The 25903-nt window shown below is 40.8% G+C and overlaps 1 protein-coding gene and 1 pseudogene across 1 annotated transcript in view; both read right to left on the bottom strand.

Moving 5' to 3' along the window:
• The window catches only part of LOC140910365 (protocadherin Fat 4), a 222130-nt gene extending 200425 nt beyond the window's left edge, over positions 1-21705 (bottom strand). The window contains exon 1 of the mRNA XM_073341085.2: positions 20247-21705. Coding sequence (XP_073197186.1) covers positions 20247-21440 — 1194 coding nt within the window. The 5' untranslated portion in view covers positions 21441-21705. The remainder of the gene's footprint in view (positions 1-20246) is intronic.
• On the bottom strand, positions 21446-25526 carry LOC140910971 (protocadherin Fat 4 pseudogene; annotated as a pseudogene).
• Positions 25527-25903: the final 377 nt, after the last annotated feature.

The following is a 25903-nucleotide window of genomic DNA, read 5'->3' as shown; positions in this document are numbered from 1 at the left end:
TGTAATAATTCCTTTTACAAATTTAGGGCCCAATCCTGCAAAGACAAAATCACCCAAGCAACTTTATATGTACTGAACTCAACAGGACTATTTCTATGTGTCAAGTTACTAGTGCATAAATCTTTGCAAGTTCAAGGCCTTAATAATATCATTTCTTTTCATAAAAATATGTCCTCTGTATTGACTTTTTGTCTGAGGGAACACAGCTCTACTTTATTTCCCTATTTGTGTAGTAGCCCTGACAATAAATAATTATAATGTTACATTTATATACAATAGAGTGTTTTCATACGGACCGTCTCAAGGTACTGAACAAACCATTATCATTTGATGTCACCAGTTCTTATAGTAGGGTTTGTTCTCCCTCCTCTGTGACTGGTTCTCCAGCACTAAAAGACCAAATCTTTCAAGTCCTACATAACTGAGGGCTATCTTTAAAATATATACATATATTTCATAATAGGTGTAGTGTGTTTTAAAAGAGAGAGTGTCCAAAAAATACTAAAACTAGAAAGATGATCTTATCAGTAAATTTTCGGGTATCTATTTTGACAGAGTTCCATTAGTAAGGCTTTACAACTATTTTTCAGTTGCCTTAATTTCTACTTGATAAAGAAAACTTCTGCAAGAGCTCAACTTAGTTGATGATAGGAAACAGAAAACAACAACATAAAATCTCTTTGCCCTAGCATGAAGCCTGAAGGGCTGTTTCTCTCTCATGTTCATTAGTAAGAGTATCCTGTGGCTTTTCAGCTGTGATCAATGGGAAAACTACTGCCAGCATTTATAAAATAGGAATCTTTCTTAATGTTTTTTAATTAAGCTGCCTGTTCAAAGATTTTTGCTTTTATAAATGGAGAAAGAAAGACACAATTTCCAGTCATTCTTTCCCAAATCTGGATTGATGGCTATTGTTACTCATGAATTTTATGGAACAACCAATATAGCCTATTTGTAATTATTTATTTCTGCAAGTATTTTAATAGTCATACATATCACTTTTAGACAGTGATGGATCATTGTATTGTTAAATAATTACTTAATGCTAAAAAACCCTGGAATGTATCCAGATAAAGAATGAATATAACATCCCTTCCCTTCTTTAGAAACTTCCTTTTGTCCCTGTTCTCCAATGGTTCTGTGGCCTTCTAGGCATCACAAGCTGAGCCAGGCATGGATACTGGCTCCTCAGCAGGCTAACAAGTTCACATTTTTATTTGCTGCATAAAGTAAACACATAAATAATAATAAATCTGAGCATTGTGAGGGAGAAGCTTTCATACAAATGAAAGCCCTGTCTACTATGTTCCACAACACCAATCTTGGACTTGTTCTTCTTTTCCCTTCATCTCAGTACAACCACACTGCCCACAAAAGGAACAAGATGGTAATAGCAACCTATGACTGAAATAAACCTTGTGCAGGGCCATAAAAACAGGAAGGGAAAGCACCTATCAACTCGAGTACAAGCTGTGTAAAGATCAAAAACCCAAGGTCTGACTGTATCCTCTGAGAGGCAAACACATAAGAAAGAAAGAAAGAGAGAGGAGGAGGAGGAGGATTTCCTCAGGCTCTCCTAGCAGGATTTCCTTCGAAGTGCTACTTCGGGTGGCTCAGCACCCAAAACCCATGATTATCCCAAGATCTGTGGGGTTTTCAACATAGCCACACAAATGCCAGTACTATATCTGCATGGAGGTCCTATGTCTCTGCACTGGTTCTTAGCTCCTTATAGCTTTGTCCACACTCCCTGACAGTGCAGCGCTAAAAGACAGTTGATGGATTCAGCTGATGACTGCCCCAATTATTTTCCTTTAAGGGAGGCTCTTCAACATGGAGGAGGCTCTGCAAGAAAGTTAACACAGTCTCTGGTTGTATTTTCCTGAATATTTTCTATGAAGTCAGTGTGGGGAGGGGAATAAAATGTGCCAACTGGCTCTTTGTGCTTTTTGTAGACAGAGGAGATCAACTGGGACAGGGACATTAACAGCCTCTAAATTTAGATGTAAAGGGAATTGGTCAATATCTTCTCAGTGGGAGTCCCTCCACTTTGGAACTCTTTCCCCCTTGGTCCAACAGAGCCTAAGTTTCTTGACTTCCCATGCATGTTGCAAGGAGGCCTCCACAAGGCCCTACTCATCTCTTATGTACCATTTCAGTGTCGTGTTAAAGGTCTGAGTGGGTCTTAAGCAGTATTTCAATCCTCAGGGGGGTCCTCTGCGCGGGTGAGAACTTCACCACTGCGTCTTTTTCGGAGAGAGTAGGTGGAGTACAGAGGACGCTAGTGGTACAGAGATATATCATTTTTTTTTACATTAGGTTCCCTTAATTCATTGCTGACCTATGTCATGCCCATCCCTTGATCACACCCCTGTTACCCTGACTTATGCCCCAGAAGACAACCCCGTTTTGAGGACCACTGTATCAGTAGGAGCTCATAACTTCTTATGGGATGGGGAAGACCTCTCTCAAGAGGCCACAGGCTCACTTAGACAGCTGTCAGCATATTAACAGCAGTAGTGGTGCCATGATGGCTCTTGTCACTCCATAGCCTGGACCTAGGCCCCAGTGTCTCTCTCTCTCTACCCCCCCGCCCAAGTGCAGCGGGAAGAAGCCTCACCACCTCCCATAGGGATTAGGTGGGCCAGGGAGTGACTCTAGTGCAACACCTTCAGTGACCTACCAGGGAGCCACACCCTGTAATATCAAGCGTGCCCTGCTCATTTGTAGATGAAATCAAATGGCTACTGGAAGGGAGTCTTATGGAGACTTCTCATGGCTCAGTCCTACTCAGTAAAATACAAGCTATTCCAGATCAAAGCCAGAGAGCTCAGAACTTTGGAGTACTGCACACTTAAAGGGAGTCTAGGGGTCTTCTATCTGAATGGACGTTTCGTGGACTAGACATCACTTTCACATAAGAAGGAAGTTTAGTATTTTAATGTTAGCAAATGAATAATCATTCAAAATACAGATCAATGTAAATCAAGAGGTGGCTGTGTAATGATTTTACAGAGATTGATTATTGTTTTTAAATTGAAAACAGGTAACTTAAAAAATAACCAAGGTGTTAGGATATAGATCTTCTTGTTCCTGCAAAGGTCTATACTTTAAGAATATACCTAAATTCTTATTGCTTAGCTCGTTATAGAGGTATACAAGAAAGAATCAAAATCACGGTCTGCCTTCTCTTACTGTAACAGTCTGAGGCTCTGTTCTTAGGCTAAAGCCTCTGGCTAAGAAGCAGAGGCAGCCATAAGCTGGGAAGCCTATGGTCACATCCTTACATTCCAAACTAGTCACACTGAAATAAGGTGCTATTGGGCTGTTAGGCATTATCAGGTCAGGACTGTATTCCTATCACCTCCAGAGAAAGGAAAGAGCCTAGAAGATTATTTAACTGGGAATGGATGATTTAACTGGGAATTGGTCCTGCTTCGAGCAGGGGGTTGGACTAGATGACCTTCTGGGGTCCCTTCCAACCCTGATATTCTATGTAAAAGGAAACTTAGTTTGATAGCATCCTGTCTGGCAAGAACTCACTTATCAATAGCTGGGTTGTGAAATCTTCATTTCATCCGATGAAGTGAGCTGTAGCTCACGAAAGCTCATGCTCAAATAAATTGGTTAGTCTCTAAGGTGCCACAAGTACTCCTTTTCTTTTTGCGAATACAGACTAACACGGCTGTTACTCTGAAACCCTTCATTTCTTTGTTGTTCTGTCACTATAGTCCCCATTTCCCTAATTTATGTCTGTATAATCTCTGTCTGGTTCTGTGATTGTTTCTGTCTGCTGTATAATTAATTTTGTTGGGTGTAAACTAATTAAGGTGGTGGGATATAATTGGTTAGATAATCATGTTACAATATGATGGGACTGGTTAGTTAAATTTCAGTAAATTTATTGGTTAAGGTATACCTAAGCAAAACTCAAGTTTTACTATATAGTCTGTAGTCAATCAGGAAGAAAGGGGGTGGGGAATGGGGGTGGGGAAACTGGAATCATTTTTTGCTAAGGGGGAGAAATTAGAATCACGTTTTGCTAAAGGGGGGAATGGGAACAGGGACACAGGCAAGGTTCTGTGGTGTCAGAGCTGGGAAGGGGGACACTAAGGAAGGAAACTGGAATCATAGCTTGCTGGAAGTTCACCCCAATAAACACTGAATTGTTTGCACCTTTGGATTTCGGGTATTGTTGCTCTCTGTTCATGCAAGAAGGACCAGGGAAGTGAGCAGGTGAAGAAATAAGCCCCTAACACAAGGCTTTAAATAATAATATAAAAATAGAAAAAAGACAAGAGTTAAAAGAAAGTAGAAAGTAAACTAAATGGCTGCACAGAAGGATAGTTTGAAGATAGCATTCATATTGTAAAAATAAATGGAACTAAAAACATGTGTTCTTATCACCTTCTCAAACACTTTGGATCCAAGTCTGCAAACACTATGGCACATACGTAAAATTACATATATATAATTTATTTGCAGGTCTATTGACTCTAAGGTCTTCCAGACAGAGACAAAAGCCCCAACCCTGAAACTGGATCCAGGCAGACAGACCCTTGCCCCTGTGAGTCAATAGGGCTGTGCACAGTCACAAGTGCCCAACCATGCAGATCACATTGCAGGTTTGGAGTCCATGACTTCCTGTATATTTGAACACAGCTTATCATCTCTGTAATAATAATTAAGAAATTTTAAAATAACAGTGGCATTGCATGTACACTTACAGCATGGCGATAAAAAGGAAGAAAAAGAAAACTATTTTTATTTCTATAATTCAGTTTTAACAACTTGGCTTAGCCAAAAATGCAATTCAAAATCCTTTGTTTTCATGTTATATTTCAAACTTTCATAAGCAGTCAATTTGTGAACTACTACTAGATAGTGCAAAATTCTCTCTGGGACAATCCAGAAAGTGAAGAACTATCAGTTGATGAAACTCTAATGGTCTTTTCACATTAAATAATTGTGAAAAATCAAAATAGAGAGGAGAACATTATTACAAGCACTTTCTCTACAATGAATACTTTTAAAATTGATTTATGGTGGAAATAACTCCCCCTGGGAAAAACACGTGTAACTCTGGATAGCCCACCTGGAACCATAACAGTTGCTTAGCAGGACCAGCCTCTTTTGGCTGCATTGAAAGACCGAGCATTACCTTTTCTGGATTTATTCCTGAAGTAGAATAGTCATTAAACTTTTTGAAAAAGTAAATTCTGGAAAAATTACTTTTACTGCTGCATGCTGACAACAGAATATACATAGTATCTCTGCTGAGCAACAGAAATACTTTTTATCCATAAAGATATATACCAGTATACTGCATTATAGGTGGAAAAGAATTTAATTTTGGCAAAGTTTATAGTTATACCAGATACATATTTCATGTCTATTACCATGAACTTATTCTGTATATATACTGTATTCCAAAGGATTGTTTAATTTTATACTTATTAAAAATGACAACTTTCCAATGTAAAGTTAAGAACTAAATCATACATTCTCCACTCTTTTCATCATATCTGTGTAAAGAATTTCAACTCATTCAACCAATGTAATAAGGGCACAATATTGGGCTCTCCTCCTTTCCACTGACACCCCAACCATTATAGTAGAGGGGGATTCTTACACATAGCCCAACCCAGGCACCACAGAAAAGATCCAAAGATCACCACACCTTACATGGAGAAAAGGTTTGTGATTACAGAATCCCAAGTGGGATAAAACATGTCTATTTCACAGACCATCTGAGACAAAATCTGATATGGGAGGAAGAAGCAGATCACTTGCATTGCTTCACCTAGTATTTATATTAGCAGCTATGAAGTGATTGTGCAGGCAGCACGATCAGCTGGTGGTGAGGATTCAATATTTTTCTTATGTAGCATAGATGTAATAAGTGGGCTTTGCTCCACAGCTTAGGGTTGGGCCCCTAGAGCTTGGCCTTTGGTACCCTTCTACTTACATACAAGCATACAAGATAACTGGATGAACCGAATGCCTATTATACAAAAATACTTCACCTAAACACACGCACACAGTGTCCCTCTCACATACATACGTGCACACACAGTGCTGAGCAGAAAAGCAATAACAAAACACCTTTATCAGTTACAGCCATCTGTGTTCCTTTAGTTTGATCCAAGCACTTTGGCAGGAATGCGTAGTTTTCTCCTACCCAATATGAACTTGCCCAGCAAAGAAAATGTTCACTCCCACTTCCTTCTTTCTCCACCAGTACAAGGGTCAAGCAATGTTCTAAATCTGTCAGTGGCTGGACTTAAAAAAATAAGACATCACTGCCTATGTTTAATTAACTATAATCTCAACAGGATCATTTAACTTTTTTTGAATAATTACAACCATTTGGTACCATTATGCAAGGAAATAAAAAGATGACAAAAAATGGGATTTTCAGTTTAATGCATACAAAGCAGTTAGTATTCAAACCTTTACTGAAAATATTACCATCTGCATAGAATACTGAAGCCTTGTTTCTTCTTCTTGAGCATTAAAAGCCCCTCAGTGCACCCTCAGCTACTAGATAGTAAAAAAGAAGGCTGATGTGCAAACCGATGTAATAAATTCTTTTACAGGTCAGCACAGTTATAAATTAATCCTTGCGTAATTTAAAGTTCCTTGATGCTACCTTATAGGGTGAAAAATCCATGTTGTCTTTAATTTGTGTATTGAACTCCAAAAGCTCCAGAACTTCTCCCAGTGAAGTCAGTGACACAACTCCCACTGACTTCACCAAGATGAGCAGAGTCAGGCTCAAAAGGCAGTAAATTAAGTCTATTCACAAACAAATAAAAGTACAGATATTTAAACAATAAAAGAGTAATAAACCATAGCATTAGCCTTCTGCTTGCATACATACTTCAAATGTCAAATGCTTCCTTGGGTTTCTATACTACAAATCTCTTTAATCCATCAAAACTTCGTCCTGTCAGAAATTGAGAGGGGGAAAAACCCACCAGGGTACAGAAAATATAATTCGGTAACAAAAGCCCAGGGAAAATATCACGTTTTTTTAGGAAGACACTATACAGATGTAAAGGCATCTATCTGTATTAATCTTTCCAAAAATATTCCAAGAAAATCCCATTCATTTATGAAAAATAGCTTCAAAGAAGTTGACATTTAAAAGTCTAATCCATATTGCTTTCTTTTTTGCTTTTCCTAAATCACAGTCGGTTCCTGAGGCAGCATAACTGCACACTGCCCCTCATGCAGAGCTTGTAGCAAACCACAAGTTCTCTCTCTCTCTTTCTGCCTTGTGATATGAATTCAGTGTTTTCTGTCTCCAGCATGAGTTATCATGTACCAAAGCTGCTTTTAAAACACAAATTACTATTGGAATACAACTGAAAATTGTCCTAATTAAAAATTCACTTTACAAAAACGTTAAATGCAATGGCCCCTAATGGAAGAAAATAAGAATGGACCATTGGTCTGACCCAGTATGGCCATCTATCCCAGAATCATGTCTTCCAACAGTGGCCAATGCCAGGTGCTTCAAAGGGAATGAACAGAGAGAGCAGGGAAATTATCAGGTCATCCATCCCTTGTCATCCATCCCCAGCAGCTGGCAGTCAGAGGCTTAGGGACACCCAAAGCGTGGGCTTGCATCTCTGAGCATCTTGGCTAATAGCCATTGATGGACCTATCCTCCATGAACATATCTAATATTTTTTGGCCTTCACAACATCCCCTGGCAATGAGTTCCACAGATTGATTGTGTTTTATGAAAAAGTAATTCCTTTTGTTTGTTTTAAATCTGCTGTGTATTAAGTCAATTGGGTGACCACTAGTTCTTGTTCTACGTAATGCGGTAAATAACACTTCCTTATTCACTTTTTCCCTATTCTGATCTGACATCATTTTTAGAGCACTATAAGTCAACTAAAAACAAACAAAACAAACAGTACTTGTGGCACCTTAGAGACTAACAAATTTATTAGAGCATAAGCTAACTGACTCTCTACGTATGCTAGTGTAACAAAGAGGAAAAATCAGGATAAATATGTCTGGAACTACCAAGGATTGAAACTAATATAAAGTTCACCAACTAGATATTTTTCATCTATCCCAGATATAATCATTAGAAAAAACATCAGCTAAAAAGTTTGACCATGCTATTTAAATGATTTATTATTGCACAAGCTGGGTACGGATTCCACATACAATTCAGGAAGGAAAACTATAGATTTGTACAGGTGAGATAGCATATTCAAGTGGTTAGAATTAATACTTTGTTGCTGGAAGTTAGAATTCCCAGTTTCCAATAATGGAGTGGCCAATAAATCTGAAAATTAATAGGTTAGCAGTAACCAAACACAAGGAGAATAGATGTTTGATATACGTATATTTGGCTAAAATTTTAAAATTATTTTACCCATTTATAAATTAATACAAAATTAGTCTGAAAAGGTTTAAAAATGGAAACAAATATTTGAATGTACTTCCAAATTACAAAATGAGGAAAAGCTTTAAGGGACTTTATAAATAAAAAAGTACTGCTTATGAGGTGCAAGTACTTTCTTTGCATCATTCAGCTCTGCACATGAGGTATGCTTGAATGTCAAATTAATATTCAGTTCAATAACAGTATCTAAATACTACATATGAAATTTCATACTAGAAATCACATGTGAAGATGGGATTTTACTCCTCCCAAACACAATATATACATACATTGTGGCATTTTAAAGAATGCCCAGCATTGCCCCAAGTCTGCTGCCACTGAAGTCGATGGGAGCAAAATCATTAAATGGGAGCAAAATCAGCCCAACACAAAAGGAGTTAGACGCCTAAATCCACATTCTCAAAACCCCTACTCAACTGGTCTAAGTTTCCACCAGTAAAGTCATTTAGATGCCTAGGTTTTTGCCAATAGGCATATGCAAATCTACCTAAGTCCTGATGGTGTTGCTGGTGGCCCCTTACACCCAATAACCCAGTAATCAGAAGAATATGGGAGACTTGGGTTCAAGTTTGCACTCTGCCTGATTTGGAGCAAGGACCTGAACCCAGGTCTCCCACCTCCCAGGGGAGTGCCCTAACCATTAGATTATCAGGTATTCTGAGGTGGGTCTGTCTTATTGAAGCAGTTCCACTATTTATGAAATACTTAAATATTCATTGAGCCAGAAAGAGAGGGAGAATGAGTCTATAACCCAGTGATTAATGCATTCTCCTGGGAGACCTAGGTTCTAGTCCCTGCTCCTGAGCGATTGAATATAAAGGGGGCACCACAACTGTAGTTTTTGTAAGAAAGGGCTGACTGACCAGGCTTCGGTGCCTACCCCCATGGGGACTCGCAGCTGTGGGGGGAACAGCCACCTCCATCCAGCCTGGAGTTAGGCGTCTAAGGGCACGTCTTCAATGGCAACATTAAAGCGCTGTGTGGCAGCACTTTAACGTGGCTTGTATAGTCACAGCCTAGTGCTGGGAGAGAGCTCTCCCAGCGCTATTAAAAAAAACAAAAACAACACACCTCCATGAGAGGAATAGCTACCAGTGCCGGTGCACTGTTTACTCGGGCACTTTGCAGTGCTGAAACTTACAGTACTAAGGGGCGTGTTTTTTCACACCTCTGAGCAAGAAAGTTGCAGCGCTGTAAAGTGCCAGTGTAGATAAGCCCTAAATTCCTTTGAGGGGTGTGGTTTAGGTCCCATCCCTGCCCTCCGCATTTCCTAATGGCTTGTTTAGGCAAATCCCCGCTCAGCATGCTGGCTTCTATGAATCCTTAGGCCTAGTCTACACTAGAGAGTTAGGTCAACATAAAGCAGCTTACATCGACCTAATTATATCAGTGTACACACTACAGCCTTGTCCTGCCTATGTAAGTGCCCTACTAGACTGGCGTCATAACTCCACCTCCATGAGAGGCGTAGGGCTTATGTCAGTATACTTAGGGTGATGCAGTGTCCATGTAGCACTGTTACTTACATTGGTTCTGATTCTTGTCAATTTCACAGCTGTGTGTGCTGGAGCCAGGACATTGACAGGAAAAGCTGGTAGGTTCCCTGTTGCGAACCTACCCCTGGGCTCGCAGCTCGGACAGTCACCCCAAAGAAAGTGGTGGGCTCCAGCTAGAGCCTGGCTGCCCCAGGTGGGAGCCCAACTGCACCCAGGCTCCCAGCTCCCCACTGGGAGTGCAGACCTAGGTGTTGGAACTAGGGGTGCAGAGGATGCTGCCGCACTCCCTGGCTTGAAGTGGTTTCCATTATATACAGGGTTTGCAGTTTGGTTCAATGGCTCTCCGCATCCCCACTATAAAAATTGTTCCAGCTGAGAGCTGAGAGCCCTGGAGCTGAAAGCCCTGGCAGTAGCCGGGCTCCCAGTAGGGAGCAGGGAGCTGAAGGCCTGGCCTGGGCTCCCATCAAGGAGCAGAGCTGAGAGCCCAGGCAGCAGCAGTGCTCCATGGGGAGCAGAATTGAGTGCCTAGGTGCTCAGCTCCCAACACTGCCCCTCTTAAATCGGTGGAAGCGCTCCTGGTGGGGGATGCGCACCACCACCAAAAGGAGGGTATTGTGGACATGAAAAACCACAGCAATTACTGCAGTGGCTGTAAATTGATTTAACATAGGTCATCTTAAGTCTGTATGAAGACGTCCTTGGGCACCTAGCTCTCCCCTTGCATTTTACAGAGCACCTAGCTCAGTGCAGAAGATTGCACTGGGTGGCAAGGCACCTAGAGTTAGGCAATGCAAACCTGAGCCTAAGTCCCCTGTGTAGATCTAGTCTAAATTTTCTGAAAATCCCATCTACAATTCCTAAAGTTCATAAAATAAGTAAATTCCTAATTAAAACCAGTGGAAGATGGGGCTTGACACTGGCCATTATGCACATAAGTATCTAATAAACTGTCCAACGATAAATGCCGCAACCAACAACCTCTGAACATGTTTTCAAGCTAAAGAAAGCTGTAAAGTATTCAAACACTCAGTGAATCAGGAGTGACTGCCGCTGTTCCGTCAATGCCATCCATCCATGCTTGTAAATGAAAATATATTTACCCATTACAACTCTGAGATTAAAATGAATGAAAAGGAACATGTAAAATACCACACAAGTTTAATAATGGGAGATGTTAAGAATTAACAAATCATGCTTTTTAAATATTAAACTGGATCTGGGGCTTTTACTCATACCAAGTACCAGGCATGCAACAGCAGCAGCAGCAAAGGTAAAAATATAACAGAAGCGGGTCAACACCAGCCTGAGACTCCACCATACCTTAGAAACACAAATTTTAGCCTAGAAAAGGGGGAAGAGATCTGTCCTTAAACCACCATCCCTTATAATGATAGAAGTTCAATAGGTACAGTGGGATCAACCAATACCCTTACATACTCCAGCCTTGAAATATGGTTTTATGGTTGTCTCTCCCATGTACTATTTTTTATTATAAGAATTTATTGAGCTCAGGTTCTTAGGGGCATGTTATAACTTAACACACTCTTTACAGTCTGTCCCAAACTGTGTATGGCTCAACATGCAATTAGTTTGTAATGAACCTTTGTCAATAAGGCCAATTAACTTACACTGCATGAATAATGAAAGCTTTTATTGCTGTTCACCATAATTGTAAAAGTAACAGTCAACATTTAAACTAACATGCCATAAATCTAACAGTTTACTAACAAAGTCTAGATTAAATTCTCTGTTCATGTAAATTCATGCAAATCCACTGACATCAAATGTGTGACCAAATGTCCATGTTCTTTTGTTTCTTTTTTCATATACCAGCTATATTATAGCAAACAAAACAAACAGCCCACAGAAAGGGGTAAAGAAGAAAAACCTCACTAATTTATTCCCAGTTGTTTCATCAGGGTGCAGGATTTCAATCACATACCCCACAATGAAGCTGACCACAGGGCCAGCAAACTGACCTCAGGGATATTCCAGGAGAATCAAGAAGAAGCAAAGGCTCTATGCATGGAGGACCACTGTCACTGAGCCATCTTTATATCTCTTTCTGCCCCCTGCACTGTCCCCTTGGCACTGCGGCTCCTTGGGAGGCCTGCAGTAGAGGTTTCCTTAGCCAGAGGCTGCCCCAGGAAAGCCTCTTGTAAGGGGATTCCATCACAGAGGCACAATGGGGAGTCAGTGGAAAGTTAATACAGTGAAAATGGATTTCCTCTTCCAAAAGAAGAAACCTTGAAGACTACTTCCTAAAGGTTAAAACTTTTGATTTTGCTGAATGCTTTTACCAGATGTCATCAGAATGCCTTTATGTCTACATATCTGGATAATGTCTAGATTGCTGTGTTAAACATATTGCAACCTATATATAAAATATTTGCATGATAGTTCATGGATATGATATGACAACCATGAATTGAGATTTAACTGATCAAAACTGCATTCATGTGCATGTAGTCTGCACAATAATTTTTATATAAATATTAAACACCAAGGCAAATGCTCTATTTTTTTCTTTTTTCATAGTTGACAGTACAGACATTAGTGCTTCCTTAAAACCCTCCTTTGGGATTCTTTTGCATTACTATTGTTAATGTATGTATTTTTAGAGCATAACTATGGCTTTTAGTTTTTCAATTGTTACTATTTGTCCTTTTGGTATTTGCTACAGTGGAAAATGAACAAAAATTGATCACCATAAAAAACAAATACATAGCTGACAGTTTCAGACTCAAATGGTCTAATTGAGGCAATATTTATTAGGAATTGTGAGAAAAATCAAACTAAAATAAAGAAATACCATCTCTAACAGATCTAGTTTTATTCCTGGCAAAAGTAAGGCTGTAATTTTACTGAAATCAATCATAAGATATACCACAACAATCTGGCATCACTTTTGCCAACTATATGCCTAAATATATTAGGCAAACTCTGTTTTGTTTTCCTTTTCTTTTCTCTCTATTCTTATACATTTCATTTCTAATTAATTAGACCACCCGAGGCGTGGGGCTTGTCTTCAGACAGTTTTCGCATTGATATAATTAAATTGGTAAGAAAAACCAATTTAGCTACAAGCAATGCAACCCTCTAGTCTAGACACATTTGAAACCAAGCTGTATCAGTATAACTGTGTCCACACTAGGGGGTTGCACTGATTTAACTAAAATGTTTTTTTTCTTTCAGATTTATCAGTGCAAAAACTGTGCAGACTAGTGCTTAAACTGTTGCTGAAAAATGTAATGCAAACTGTCCCAGGGAGGCAAGACAACCTTCAACCTCTTAGAAACAATAGGTTTCAGAGTAACAGCCATGTTAGTCTGTATTCACAAAAAGAAAAGGAGTACTTGTGGCACCTTAGAGACTAACCAATTTATCTGAGCATAAGCTTTTGTGAGATGAAGTGAGTTGTAGCTCACAAAAGCTTATGCTCAAATAAATTGGTTAGTCTCTAAGGTGCCACAAGTACTCCTTTTCTTTTTTAGAAACAATAGTGAGACTTTCTGGATCCTACTGCCCTCTGGATTCTCAATCAAAAGGGTATAGACAAAGGAGTCCTCTCCCATTGGGGTGTAGTCCAACAAATGCACATGGGAAATGCACAATGACAATTGAGAACCCTAACCCTAACCCAAAGACACCTATATAAAAATTGATAAGTAGCTGTAATCAATGGATAACCACTGACTATTTCATGAAATGCTGAATCTAAGATTCAAAAAACCTTTTTTACAGAAACCCACATTCCAGTAAGTTAGGTGTAACATTTTACATGGCAAAGGTAGGGACTATTGAAGTCAATGGGATTTGAGAGTTTTTCAGAATTTTGTATGAGACACTCTGAATGTGGCAGGATTAGGCCAATTAAAATGATGGTCTAGTTATGTGACATTATTCCTAAATTCATAATGTAACATGAACGCTATGAAGAAATAACGAAGAAAATATATTTTACATTCCCAAGATAATGCATTTTAACCTAGGATTTTTAAGCTAATAATAATGCCACATAACTAAAACATTGTGAGAAGTTGAACAGCATAAACTGCACAGCACAAGTAATAGAAAGATGTCAAATTTTTACTACGAAAAGGATTTAAGTAAAAGAAATATGAGTTAAAAAAGAACATTTCTGAATTTATTACTGGACACAAATTGGTTTGGAATAAATGTGTGACATAGTCTAATGCATGGTCATCTCTCATTTTACATCAAGAAAAGCACTTAATTTAATTTCCATATCAGTGCAAACTACAGTAATATGTGAAACAATCAACAACTATCCCATTAGAATCCATAATACCAAAACCAAAGGCAATTTGGCTTTGGCTTTAGAACCTTGACAAGGGGTCACATTTACTCTGTTTACTCAGTATGTCATAAGTGATTTCCTTTGTCAGGCTACAATTAGTATGCTATGGATCACTAAAGAATAAAACAATCTATAAATAGTATGAATACAAGGAATACTCCATTGTTCTTACATAAATAAATATGATTTATGCCAGATAATATTCATCTAAAATATTCCTGTTTTAGATTTTCTAATTTACTGTAATGTAAAACTCTCCAGTGCTGCATATTAAACACTTTATTGCAAAAGTAGCTTCTTAAATATATTACCATGCCAACCCACAACTTCCCATTTCTCAGGCAAGAGGATATTAAATGTGTAACAGTCTAGGCAACAGCCCTGAAGTCAGGAATTCAGTCTGAAGTTAGAGTATGACATTTATAATAATAATTAGCACTTACATGGTACTTCACATATTCAAATCACTGTACACGTTATAATAGTTATGTTATGCAGTTATGATTTTAGCCAGCTCTCACTGAAGTCAAGGGGAGTTTTGTTATTGTCTTCAGTAGGAGTAGGTTCCAGTTTACAGTGTCCAGATTTTCACTCTTCTCCAGCTCTGCACTATTTCAACACCACTGTGTCCTCTAAACTTTGACTGGGGCTGGACAGAGTGTTTTCTTCTCCTAAGTGGATTTTTCTTTGAATATGGCAGGAACAAAGAAATGTCTGAACCTGAATTTAGGGGAGACAGTGTTACCTACTGGGTTGAGAACTGGACCAAGACTCAGGAGATCTTTTACTATTATCAGCTCTGCCACCAGCTTGCTGGCTAACCTTGGGCAATTCCCTTCATTGCTCTGTCCCTCAGTTTCACAATCTATGTAATGGGGAAAGTGACAAAGACCTCGTTTGTAAATGAGCCTTCAGATCTACTAACGAAAACACACTATATACATTTTATTAATTATTATTACGACTTTCTCCTCTCGATGTTTTCCTCACCTACACCAATGCTAAATCTCAATTTAAAAAATAATGGTTTATGTTTTCTCATAACACAAGAACAGTGGGACCTAATTAAATTATAAGAGAACAAATTTGTAACTGATACAAATTTAAACAACTTGTAAGTAGCCTGTGGAACTCATTGCCACTGGGTATTATTGCATGAAAGAGTTTAGCAGGATTTAAAAAGGATCAGACATTCAACTGGATAATAAGAATATCCAAAATTACACTAGCTGAGTTAAACATTTAGTATTGCTAACTCTCGGTATTTGACCATAAATCTCGCAATAATTAGTGCTTCCCATAAAGCCTCAGTTCCTAAAATTCTGTGGTTACATGAGAATCTCATGTTTCATTTTTTAAAATTAATAAATTTCTAATCCTCATAGTAGGGGAGAAAAGAAAGACAATGAGCCCAAAGGCTCCAAAACCAGACAGCAAATAAAAGGATCACATATATTATTTTTTTAAATTGCATGATTTTTAAACTAATCTCATGATTTTGGGACTTGACTAATGATTTTGGATTACTTGGGATTAGCATTACTTAATGTGTATATGCAATATAAATCCTATTTCTTCAAGACATAAACTGACTGATGTTTAGAAAAAACTCTGCATAAACATGTTAATACATCATTGTATACTACAATGATTTGATACACTCCTTGGAAATATCTGGTATGCACTACCGGCAGATATGAAGTTCATGGACCAAAGGTCTAATCCAGTATGAAAATTCCTATGGGGATGGATGTGGAGGATGGAAAATGATTTTCCCTCTGACTCACCCAATCCAACATTGATAATTCAAATTTATCAGACATATACAAAAGGCATAAGTAGAGTCCAGGGACAGAATCCTGGTATGAATTCCAGCATCATGCCACTTCCCAACAGATGGGGGTGCAGGGGTTAGGTTTCTGAGGCAAGAACTGGCCCTGAACTTCACTGGTCTCTCTCTCTCTCCCCCCCCCCCCCCCCACCACCTCTCACTCACACACGCTATTCTTTTATATAGGCAACTAGCTAGAAAGTGTCTGGTAAACATTTCCAAGCCTGAAAATATCCCCTGACACCATACTAGCCATCTATCACATACCTCCAGGCCTCTTCAAGCCTCCGTTGGAAAAGCATTAAATAACCCATTCTTATTTCTCATGTTCTATTACTGTCCTCTTCACCATTCTGAGCAAACAAATGTAACACTGAGTGCTCTCTGAATCACTTACGTGCTACACAGCATTTAAGATGACGTTTGGCCACAGTGCTGCTGTAAGCGTTCCAGGCTGTACAGGAGAACCAAACAGACATTCTTCTGGACTATTTATTCTACCTTTTTCTTATCTGGTTCAGAAGTAAGATCTGCATATCCCTTGTAACACAGCTTAAAAAAAATGCAAAATACTATTGCTCTCTCATTAACTAAGCATAGCTTTAGAAAACAGAGTACTTGACCTACTAGCCTCTAATTATAGTAATAACTTTATAGATGTCTCTGGTTGAGCACTAAGAAAATGTAAAATTGTATCTACAGCACTATCTGCCAAAGAGGCTCTTTAAATCCAAACATATACTAATAAAAAGAGGTAGGTGAAAACATTACAAATAAGAATGTTTAAATATAACAGTATTACATGTGGCAGGGTTGTATGTACATATACACAATATAATTCAATAAAGATAAGTGCAAAGTACTTACACTTAGGAAGGAAAAAATCAAATGCACAACTGTCTACGTGGGGAACAACTGTCTAAGTGGTAAGTACTTCTGATAAAGATCTAGGCACTATAGTGGATCACAAACTGAATACAATTCACCTATGTGATACAGTTTTGAAAAAGGCTAATATTCTGGGCTGCATTAACAGGGGTGTTGTATGTAAGACACAGGAGGTAACTGTCCCACTCTGCTAAGCACTGGAGAGCACTCAGCTAGGGTACTGTGCCCATTCGGGGTGCCACACTTCTGGAAAATGTGGAGAAATTGAAGAAAGTCCAGAGAAGAGCAATGATTAAAGGTTTAGAAAGCCTGACCTATGCAGAAAGGTAAAAAAAAAAAAAAACTGGGCATGTTTAATCTTGAGGAAAGACTGAGGGACTGGATAATGGTCATCCAATAGGTTAAGGGCTATAATAAAGAGGACAGGGAACACTTGTCCTCCATGTCATTGAAGATAGGCCAGGAAGTAATGGGCTTAATCTGCAACAAGGAAGATTTAGGTTACATATTAGGAAAAACTTTCTAACTATAAGGGTAGCTTCCAAGGGAGGCTGTGGAATCCCCCTCACTGGAGGTTTTTAAGAACAGATTGAACAAACACCTCACACGGACGGTCTAGGTTTATTTGGTCCTGTCTAAGTGCCAGAGACTGAACCTGATGATCTCTTGAGGTCCCTTCCAGACCTACATTTCTGTGATTTTGCATTCCTATTCCCTAATCTAGGTTTTGGTGAAATTACTATTAGAATCACCAAATTAAAAAAAAAATTGAATTCAAACCAAAAAGTTAAAGGTCATAACCTGTGGACTTGATGCAAGAAGGCATATTTTAAATTATTTGTAGTTGTGCAGTGGCATTTTCTTAAAAAAGAAAAAGTGAGCAGCAAATTCTGAAATTTAAATCTGTAAATTTAGGAATCAGTCTTTCAAACCACTGCTTTAGCAAAACAAAATATCAGTCAAAGAATAAGGACGCTGATTGCATAGTGCTTATTCAGCACCCTCTGACAACTGGCTTGCCCTTAAAATGTCAATTTCAGTGGTTCTTATTCAAACATGGGGTAAGCAAAGTCTTCCAATGAAAGATAAATCAGTAAATACCATACCCAGGGTAAGGACAGAGACTGCAACTGATTAAGATTTTTTTTAAGTTGATAACGGATGATAATTTATAATACATTTCTAAGGAAACACAGTAAACTAATTATGTTTGTTTTGGGGGAAGAAAGCATTTTAGAAGTTAAAAAGATGCAACCAATAATAATATGAAATCCTAGCTCCTAACCACTGCTTTCAATATCCTTGCACAGAAACACATTTGCTTTTCATTTTAGGAGTGGCTTGTGTTCAACAATTTAAAGTTGGTTTAAGATTTCAATGCTTGCTTTCTTCATGCTCACCATATGCTCTTATTAGGCACTTTTACAAAGTGTGAACCTATTGCAACCACAGGGTCCTGCAAGCCCTTACTCACCCGATCATTCCCTGCTTACGCAAGTAGTCTCAAAATTGCAAAAGTTTTATTTGAAATAAGTGTTTGCAGGAGTGGGCCCAAATTCCCCACTGAGGAAAACTGTTAACCCTTAATACAATAAACCACCATGGAAAATTTTACACACATACTATTCCTCTTGTGCTTTTTTTGCCTTCTTTATATTAATGTTCATAATTTACTTGCATAGTCTGCAAAGAGCAATAATAGGAATCTTGTAATATCAGTAACATGCATAATTTAAATCAATAACCTCCATTTCTAAAATAGCTATAATGCTCAAATTCATAATTGCTTTTCCTAACATGCTATAAAACATTGTACAGCGTATGCAAACAACAAAATAAGATGCCTTATACATATTGACAAATTTCTTTTGACTTTAAAGTTCTTTATTTCTGGCCCAAAACAAACAATTACCTATATAGGAACCCAATCCTGCACTCTTTGAAGTATCACACCAAACATCAAAGTAAAAAAAAAAAACTGCATGTGTCAAATAACACAAATACGAGTTACTACATTCAGCATAGCTCTTGAAAAAAGCACAGCATTCTTGCTGATTTAGAAACAGTAAAATGTACTTCCATAGGGGAAATATGGACTGGGGCAACTCATGGATGTGAAAGGCTGAACAACACTAAGGTAATGTGCTTAGTTGTGAGTGAAATGGTTGAACCACTGTGCACTTTCGGTATTACCTGCTGGTCGACCGACAAAACAGTGCTGGTTCCAAAAATTCCAATGAGTGAAAACTAAATGACTCAGAGGGAAAAAAAAAAAAAAAAAAGGGAGGAAGGCCTATGGCATAAGTAAAAATATAAGCAAGCCCCACATTTAAGTCTCTATCTAAAAGACAATACTGTGGTATATGCTTCCAGCTGTGTAACAGAGTCTACAGTCAAATACAGCCCTTAGGAAAATGGCAATTAACTATTGCTTCATAACTAATGACCTAAGGCCTATTTCCCCATGGTTTAATATTCAAGCTAATCATGGAGAGAACTTTTTAACACTCTCCAGTGAATCATTTAAAGTGGCATTCTGATAAAGTGTTATAATTTTTACACTTCATATCAATCTGAGGACATCAGCAGGATTTTTTTCACAACCTTTACTACAGTCAGCACCAGAGGAACAGCAGTAACTTTGAGATATAATAGGAGATCCATTTAAGGGAATGAACTGGGCATGAGGCAGTGGAGATCAATTTTGTACAGGCCAGTCCAGGACTATGTCTGAGCTATTCAGACAGCAATCAACTACTGTCCAATTCTCAGAGCAATATTGATATGATGATTCTAGAGAAAGCAACTCAGCCAGAAGTGGATAGGCTTACCACACACACACAAAAAAGGTGGGAGAGAGGTGGTGGATTACAGCTAAAATGATGATGTATAAAAGACCCAGAAAAGCCTTTTGCTTAAGACCGAGATATTTGGTATCCAAAAGTTATTTGGGCAGTACCCGTGGCTAAGATGGCAGAAGAGCAGCACTGTACCCATAACTATCAAAATTACGAGGAAAAAAAAAAAAACTATTGCCACTGAAGAAACATTAATAACGCTGTTCTATGCATGAACATCCTCAGCTTCAAAGAAACTAGTCTGTTGCAGGTTTAAAGCTTATGTTTCTCTAATGAACCAACAGGTGTCAAGAATGATATTGAAGTTTTCACTTACTTTGATCACCAACATCTGTAAAATCAAAATGGTCAGCTGATATAACAAAAAGCAATTTATTTAGAATATAAAAGATGCAAATATTCATTGAATAAAATATTTTACCTCTGCTCGTTGTGTTCGAGGCAAAACAGCTGATTTTTCAATGGCATAAACGTCCACCAGGTACAAACGTACTCCTTGCTCCCTGTCCAAAATGGCAGCAGTCTGGATTACACCAGTATGGCGCCCAATGGTAAAGAGACGTCCAAAACTTTTGTCTTCACAACGGACTGAAACTATGTAATACTCCACGAGGGCTTCAGAACCCCTTGGACTAGCTGCTTCTATGGATATTACATTAGTCCCAATTGGCTCTCCTTCTTTTAAAATAGTAATATATTTTGGCTGAGTAAACACTGGTCCATCAAGCCCTTGCAGAATGACAGTCATTTCAGTGGTTGATTTCCTTCTTTCAGGGCCAAGGTCTGTGGCTGAAACTATGAGGTTGTAGATGAGCTGAGAAGGCACCAAAGCTGCAGCCACTCTTAGATCTCCACTGTAACGATCCACAATAAAGGTTTCAGTGTCCCCATTGATTATTTCATACTCAACTTCCCCATTTGCTCCTTCATCAGGATCAGCAGCAACAATTGTAGTTAGGACTGAACCAATCACAACTGATGGGTCTGCAGCAAGAGCATTTTGTGATATAAATGTAGGAACATTATCATTTTGATCAGTTACTAAAATGGTTACATTCTTCAATGCAAATCGTCTGGATTCTACAGGGACAGCTTGATCAGTGGCTTTCACTGTTAATTCAAAGAGATTAGCAAATTCACGATCTATTTCACCATTAGTAAATATTGTCCCTCTGACTTCATCTATACTAAAATGGTTGCCTCTTGGCATCTGTTGAATGATTGCATATGTTAGCTGCCCATTAATATCTGCATCCGGATCATGAGCAGTCACAGAAACCACAGAACTACCAACAGGAATGTTCTCAACAATAGATTTAAAAACATCCCCAGGAGGAAAATAAGGAGGGTTGTCATTAAAATCCCTAACATGTATTACCACTGACATTGTAGATGACCGAGGTGGCCTTCCTTGGTCTTTTGCTGTTATGTTTAGTTTATACAACGATTGTGTTTCAAAGTCCAATTTTTTTGCAAGAAAAATACTGCCAGTGTTGGGACTGATACTAAAGGTTCCATGGTTATTTGTCCCTGTAATGCTGTAATGAAGGTCAGCATTGTCACCTGAATCAGAATCGGTGGCAGTGACAGAAGATACAAGTTCACCTATTCTCATATTTTCTAAGACATCTACAAGCAAAGTAGATTTAGGGAAGGAAGGACTGTTGTCATTTTCATCCAGTACATCAATGCTTAATGTGCAAGTTGAGCTTAGGGAAACTGTCCCAGAATCTACTGCTTGGATAATAAGTGAATAAGATGCAGTAGCTTCATGGTCCAGTTTACCTATTAATGTTACTTGACCAGTGCCACTGTCAATTGTAAACTGGTGTTCTTCATTTCCTTTAATTACTGAATAGTGAATCAATCCATTACTACCTTCATCAACATCTGAGGCAGAAACTCTTAAAACTTGTGTTAAGTTTGCTGCTAATTCTGATATTGTAGCTTGATAGAGATCTTTTAAAAATTTGGGTGCATTATCATTGATATCCTTCATGTAAATTTGCACAGTTGCCTGATCCTTTAAAGGTTTTGGCAACCCTTGATCTGTTGCTATTACTGTAAGACTAAATACTGCTGCTCCCCTTTGCCTCATAAGAGTTTCCCTGTCAAACTGATGAGTACTTGTTATTTCCCCACTTATTGTGTTCAATTCAAAATCTGGCTGCATATTTTCAAATGAATACCTGACTTCACCATTTTGTCCAAAGTCTTTATCTACAGCACTTATTTTGCCTACAGATGATCCACCATTCTGTTCCTCTTCAAAATAAAATACATAATTGGTACTGTTAAACAATGGTCTGTTATCATTTACATCCTCTAAAATCACAGTAACATTCACAGTAGCACTAAGTGGTTCCACTGCTCTATCAGAAGCAACAACCAGGAGAACGTATCTTTCTTGAAGTTCGCGGTCCAATTCACTCTTTATATACAGCTGGCCATCTGGGAATATGCCAAAGGCATCCCCGGAATTTCCTTCAATTATACTATAAGCTATTTCACCGTTTGCTCCTGAATCCCTATCAGAAGCTTGCACTTTAAAGAATCTGGAATTCACAGGCTCAGACTCTGAAATGGTGACTTCATAGGAAAGTTGATCAAATACTGGTGGGTTATCATTTACATCATGGACGGATACAGTTAGAATGAAACTAGAAGAACGCTGTGGAACTCCCATATCTGAGGCCAAAATTTCCACCTGGTAAGAGCCAGCATTTATGTCAAGTGGCCCTATTAAACTTATGGCACCATTTTGTTCATTGATAGTAAACAGGCCCTTAGGATTCTGCTTAAGGCTGTACATGACCATGCCATTGACATCTTCATCAGGGTCAACAGCTTTGGCTTGGAATATGGTGTGCCCAGCTTTCCAGTTCTCAACCACATTAACGCTTTCCACTGCATGAAGAAAATGAGGGGAATTATCATTTAAATCTTTCACAGTTATATTGACCATGGTATCTCCAGTTATTGCCCCACCACTAGCCACTACTGTTAGCTGGTAAAATGCTTGCTCTTCCCGATCAATGATACTGGCTGTGGTGATCTGGCCTGTCACTTTGTTGATGACAAACATGCCCCTTTGGTCACCTGTTGTAATAAGGTAAGTAATGTTTGTGTTGAGGTCCATTGTAGAAGCAAAAACTGTGCCAACATGATAGCCAAAGGCAACATTTTCAAAGACAACAAAGCTGTATACACCTTGGTTGAAAACTGGGGGGTTGTCCTGAGTGTCCAAAACAGTGATAGTAACTATGGCCTGGTTTTGGGACTGGAGGTTGCCACCATCAGTGGCCACTATTTGCAGCTGGTAGGCAGTCTTTTCCTCCCTATCCAGGGCTATTTTTGTGGTGATGACCCCTGTCTGGCCATGGATCTGAAACCTGGAGTTATCTCCAGCTGAGATACTGTACTTGATTGTCCCATTAGGCCCCAAGTCTGGGTCAGTGGCAGAGACGGTAGTAACATAGCTGCCTGTGGGTTCATTCTCCTGGATGTGTGCAAAATACTGGACCGGGTAAAACACAGGGCTGTTATCATTCACATCCAGCAGGCTCACATTGACTCGGGCTACCGAAGAGAGAGGAGGAGAGCCCAGATCAGTGGCCAGGACCTGCAGGGAGTAATGGTCCTGTTCTTCCCTGTCCAACTGTGAGATGGTACTGAGCTTGCCTGACACAGGATCCAAGCGGAAGACCCGGCGGGGAGCCACCAAAGGGCCAACTGCTGTCACTGATGGCTCAGACTCCTGCAGGGAGAAGCGCACTGTCCCATTGTCCCCCAAATCCCCATCGGTGGCACTCAAGACCAGCAACTCAGTTCCTGAAGGGGAATTCTCAGCCAGGGACACCTGGTAGCCATCCGGCTGGTTGAAGAGAGGTCTCTGGTCATTGACATCCAGTATGGCCACCACCAGCTGGGCATAGGAAAACTTGGGCTGCACCCCTTGGTCACGGGCACTGATGTTCAGCACCACCTGTGAGGCTGACTCTCGGTCCAGCCCACCAGAGGAAGCCACGCCAATACCCGGGCCACTGGTTCCGGAGCCAGCAATGCCAGTGGTGGTGACCAGGCCACTGTGCTCACTGATGCAGAACCAGCCCAGCTCATTGCCAGAAACAATGCTGTATCTGAGGTTGGCATTGAGACCAGAGTCACGATCGGTGGCACTCAGACCCTTCACATAGCTGCCCGGTGGTACCTCCTCACTGATATTGACCCGATACACAGACTGTCCAAAGACAGGTGGATGATCATTGATATCATTCACAAAAATCACCAGGCTGGCCACCGAAGAGCGGCTCACTGGGGCAGCAACTGCCCCTTCTGGAGGTACAGAGGAAGTGGGGGAGCCAGCTGGTGGTGGGGGGGCCCCATAGTTGTCAGCCACAGCCACAGTGAGGTTGTATGTAGGAATGCGTTCCCGGTCCAGTGCCGCCGCTACCTTGATGAGACTGAGATTTGGCACCTTACTGCTCTGCACCTCAAAATGACGCTGCTCATTTCCTCCAAGGATTGACACTGAGATGTTTCCGTTGGCAGCAGGAGAGTCAGCATCACTCACAGTTAGCAGTGCCACCACTGTGCCAGGTGCCGCATTCTCATCCACTGATGCAAAACGGGAGGTGGCTGGGAAGTAGCGGAATTTCACCCGTGGCTCGTTGTCATTCACATCAAGGAGTCGGATCAGTGCCTCAGCTCGGCCACTCAGCGCCGGCACCCCCCGATCTGTGGCCTGCACGGTTAGTGAGTATTGCCGCCTTGTCTCATAGTCCAGAGGCTCCCGGATACGTATCACCCCACTCTCCGGATCCACCTCAAACGGGATTCCCCCAGCCCCCTCCCCACCACCACCCTCAGTCCCTTCCAAGCGGTAGTGGATGTCAGCATTGGTACCTTCATCAGCATCAGCTGCTGCCACCTGAAGGACACTGGCCCCAACGGGCGCATCCTCAGGCACCCGGGCCTGGTAGAGAGCTTGGCTGAAGATGGGTGGGTTGTCGTTGATGTCCTGCACAGTGACATTAACCTGCAGGTATCCATGCCGTCGTGGCTCTCCCTTGTCCTCCACTTGCACCAGCAGCCGGTAGGTGGGGGTGGCCTCTCTGTCTAGGCCACCCCGAGAGACCAGGTGCAGAAAGGCACCTTCCCCACTGGGATTGAGGGTGATGGTGAGCTGGAAGCGCCCCTCCTCATTGCCAGCCACAATGCGGTAGGAGCTGTGGTCCACGCCATTGGTGCCACTGTCAGCATCGGTGGCGGTGTCCAGAATAAGCTGGCGGCCGCTGCCTGTGTCCTCCTTGAAAGTCACCACAATGGAGGGGTCTGGGAAGACAGGTGCATTGTCATTCAGGTCCAGCACCAGGACACGCACCTCACTAGGATAGGTGGGCTGGCTGGAGAGCACCACCAGGTCCATCACGTCACTGGCCAGACTCTCTCGGTCGATGGTGGCACGGGTGTGCAGCGCCCCCGAGGTGGCATTGATGGAGAAAAGGGCATGGTGCTCACTTAGGCGGTAGGTGAAGCCTGGGCGGGTGACGATGGTGCCCACCCAGGTGCCCGGGAGCTGCTCCTCCAGCACCTGGAAGACCTGTCGGGGCTCAGTGGAGACGTGGAGAGGCAGCAGCAGAAGCATGGCGAAGGGGGGCAGCCAAGACGGAGAGGGGCTGCCTGCTGACAGGAGGCCCATGGTGCTCAGGCGAGGGGTGTGGAAACCCGGCCACCCCTCCCGGAAAACAAAAAAAAAAAACAAGCACACAATCAACGCAGGTCCGGCAACGCCAAAGCGGCGGGGAGTCTCAGGAAGGCAACCAAATCCCCATCAGCAAAGCCATCCAGGTGGGGAAGAGCGGGGGGTCATATCCACAGCGCCGCCCGCCTCTCCCCGCCTCCCGCGCACGGCTCGGCCAGGGCAAGGGGCGGCGGGGCGCTGAGTAGCGGCTGCTCCCCTCGGCTGCAGAGGGAGGGGGTCTGCGGCGAGTTGGCCGGGGGCCGCCTGCCCGCCCAGCGGCTGTGCAGCACGCAGCTCCTCTCCTCGCGGGACGGAGTGACAGACCCCGGCGGGGA

Source organism: Lepidochelys kempii, chromosome 4 (assembly GCF_965140285.1).
Source record: "Lepidochelys kempii isolate rLepKem1 chromosome 4, rLepKem1.hap1, whole genome shotgun sequence".
In the NCBI taxonomy this organism is placed as follows: Eukaryota; Metazoa; Chordata; order Testudines; family Cheloniidae; genus Lepidochelys; species Lepidochelys kempii.
The sequence above is the reverse complement of the archived record's forward strand: the minus strand, read 5'-3'. Positions and strand labels throughout refer to the sequence as shown.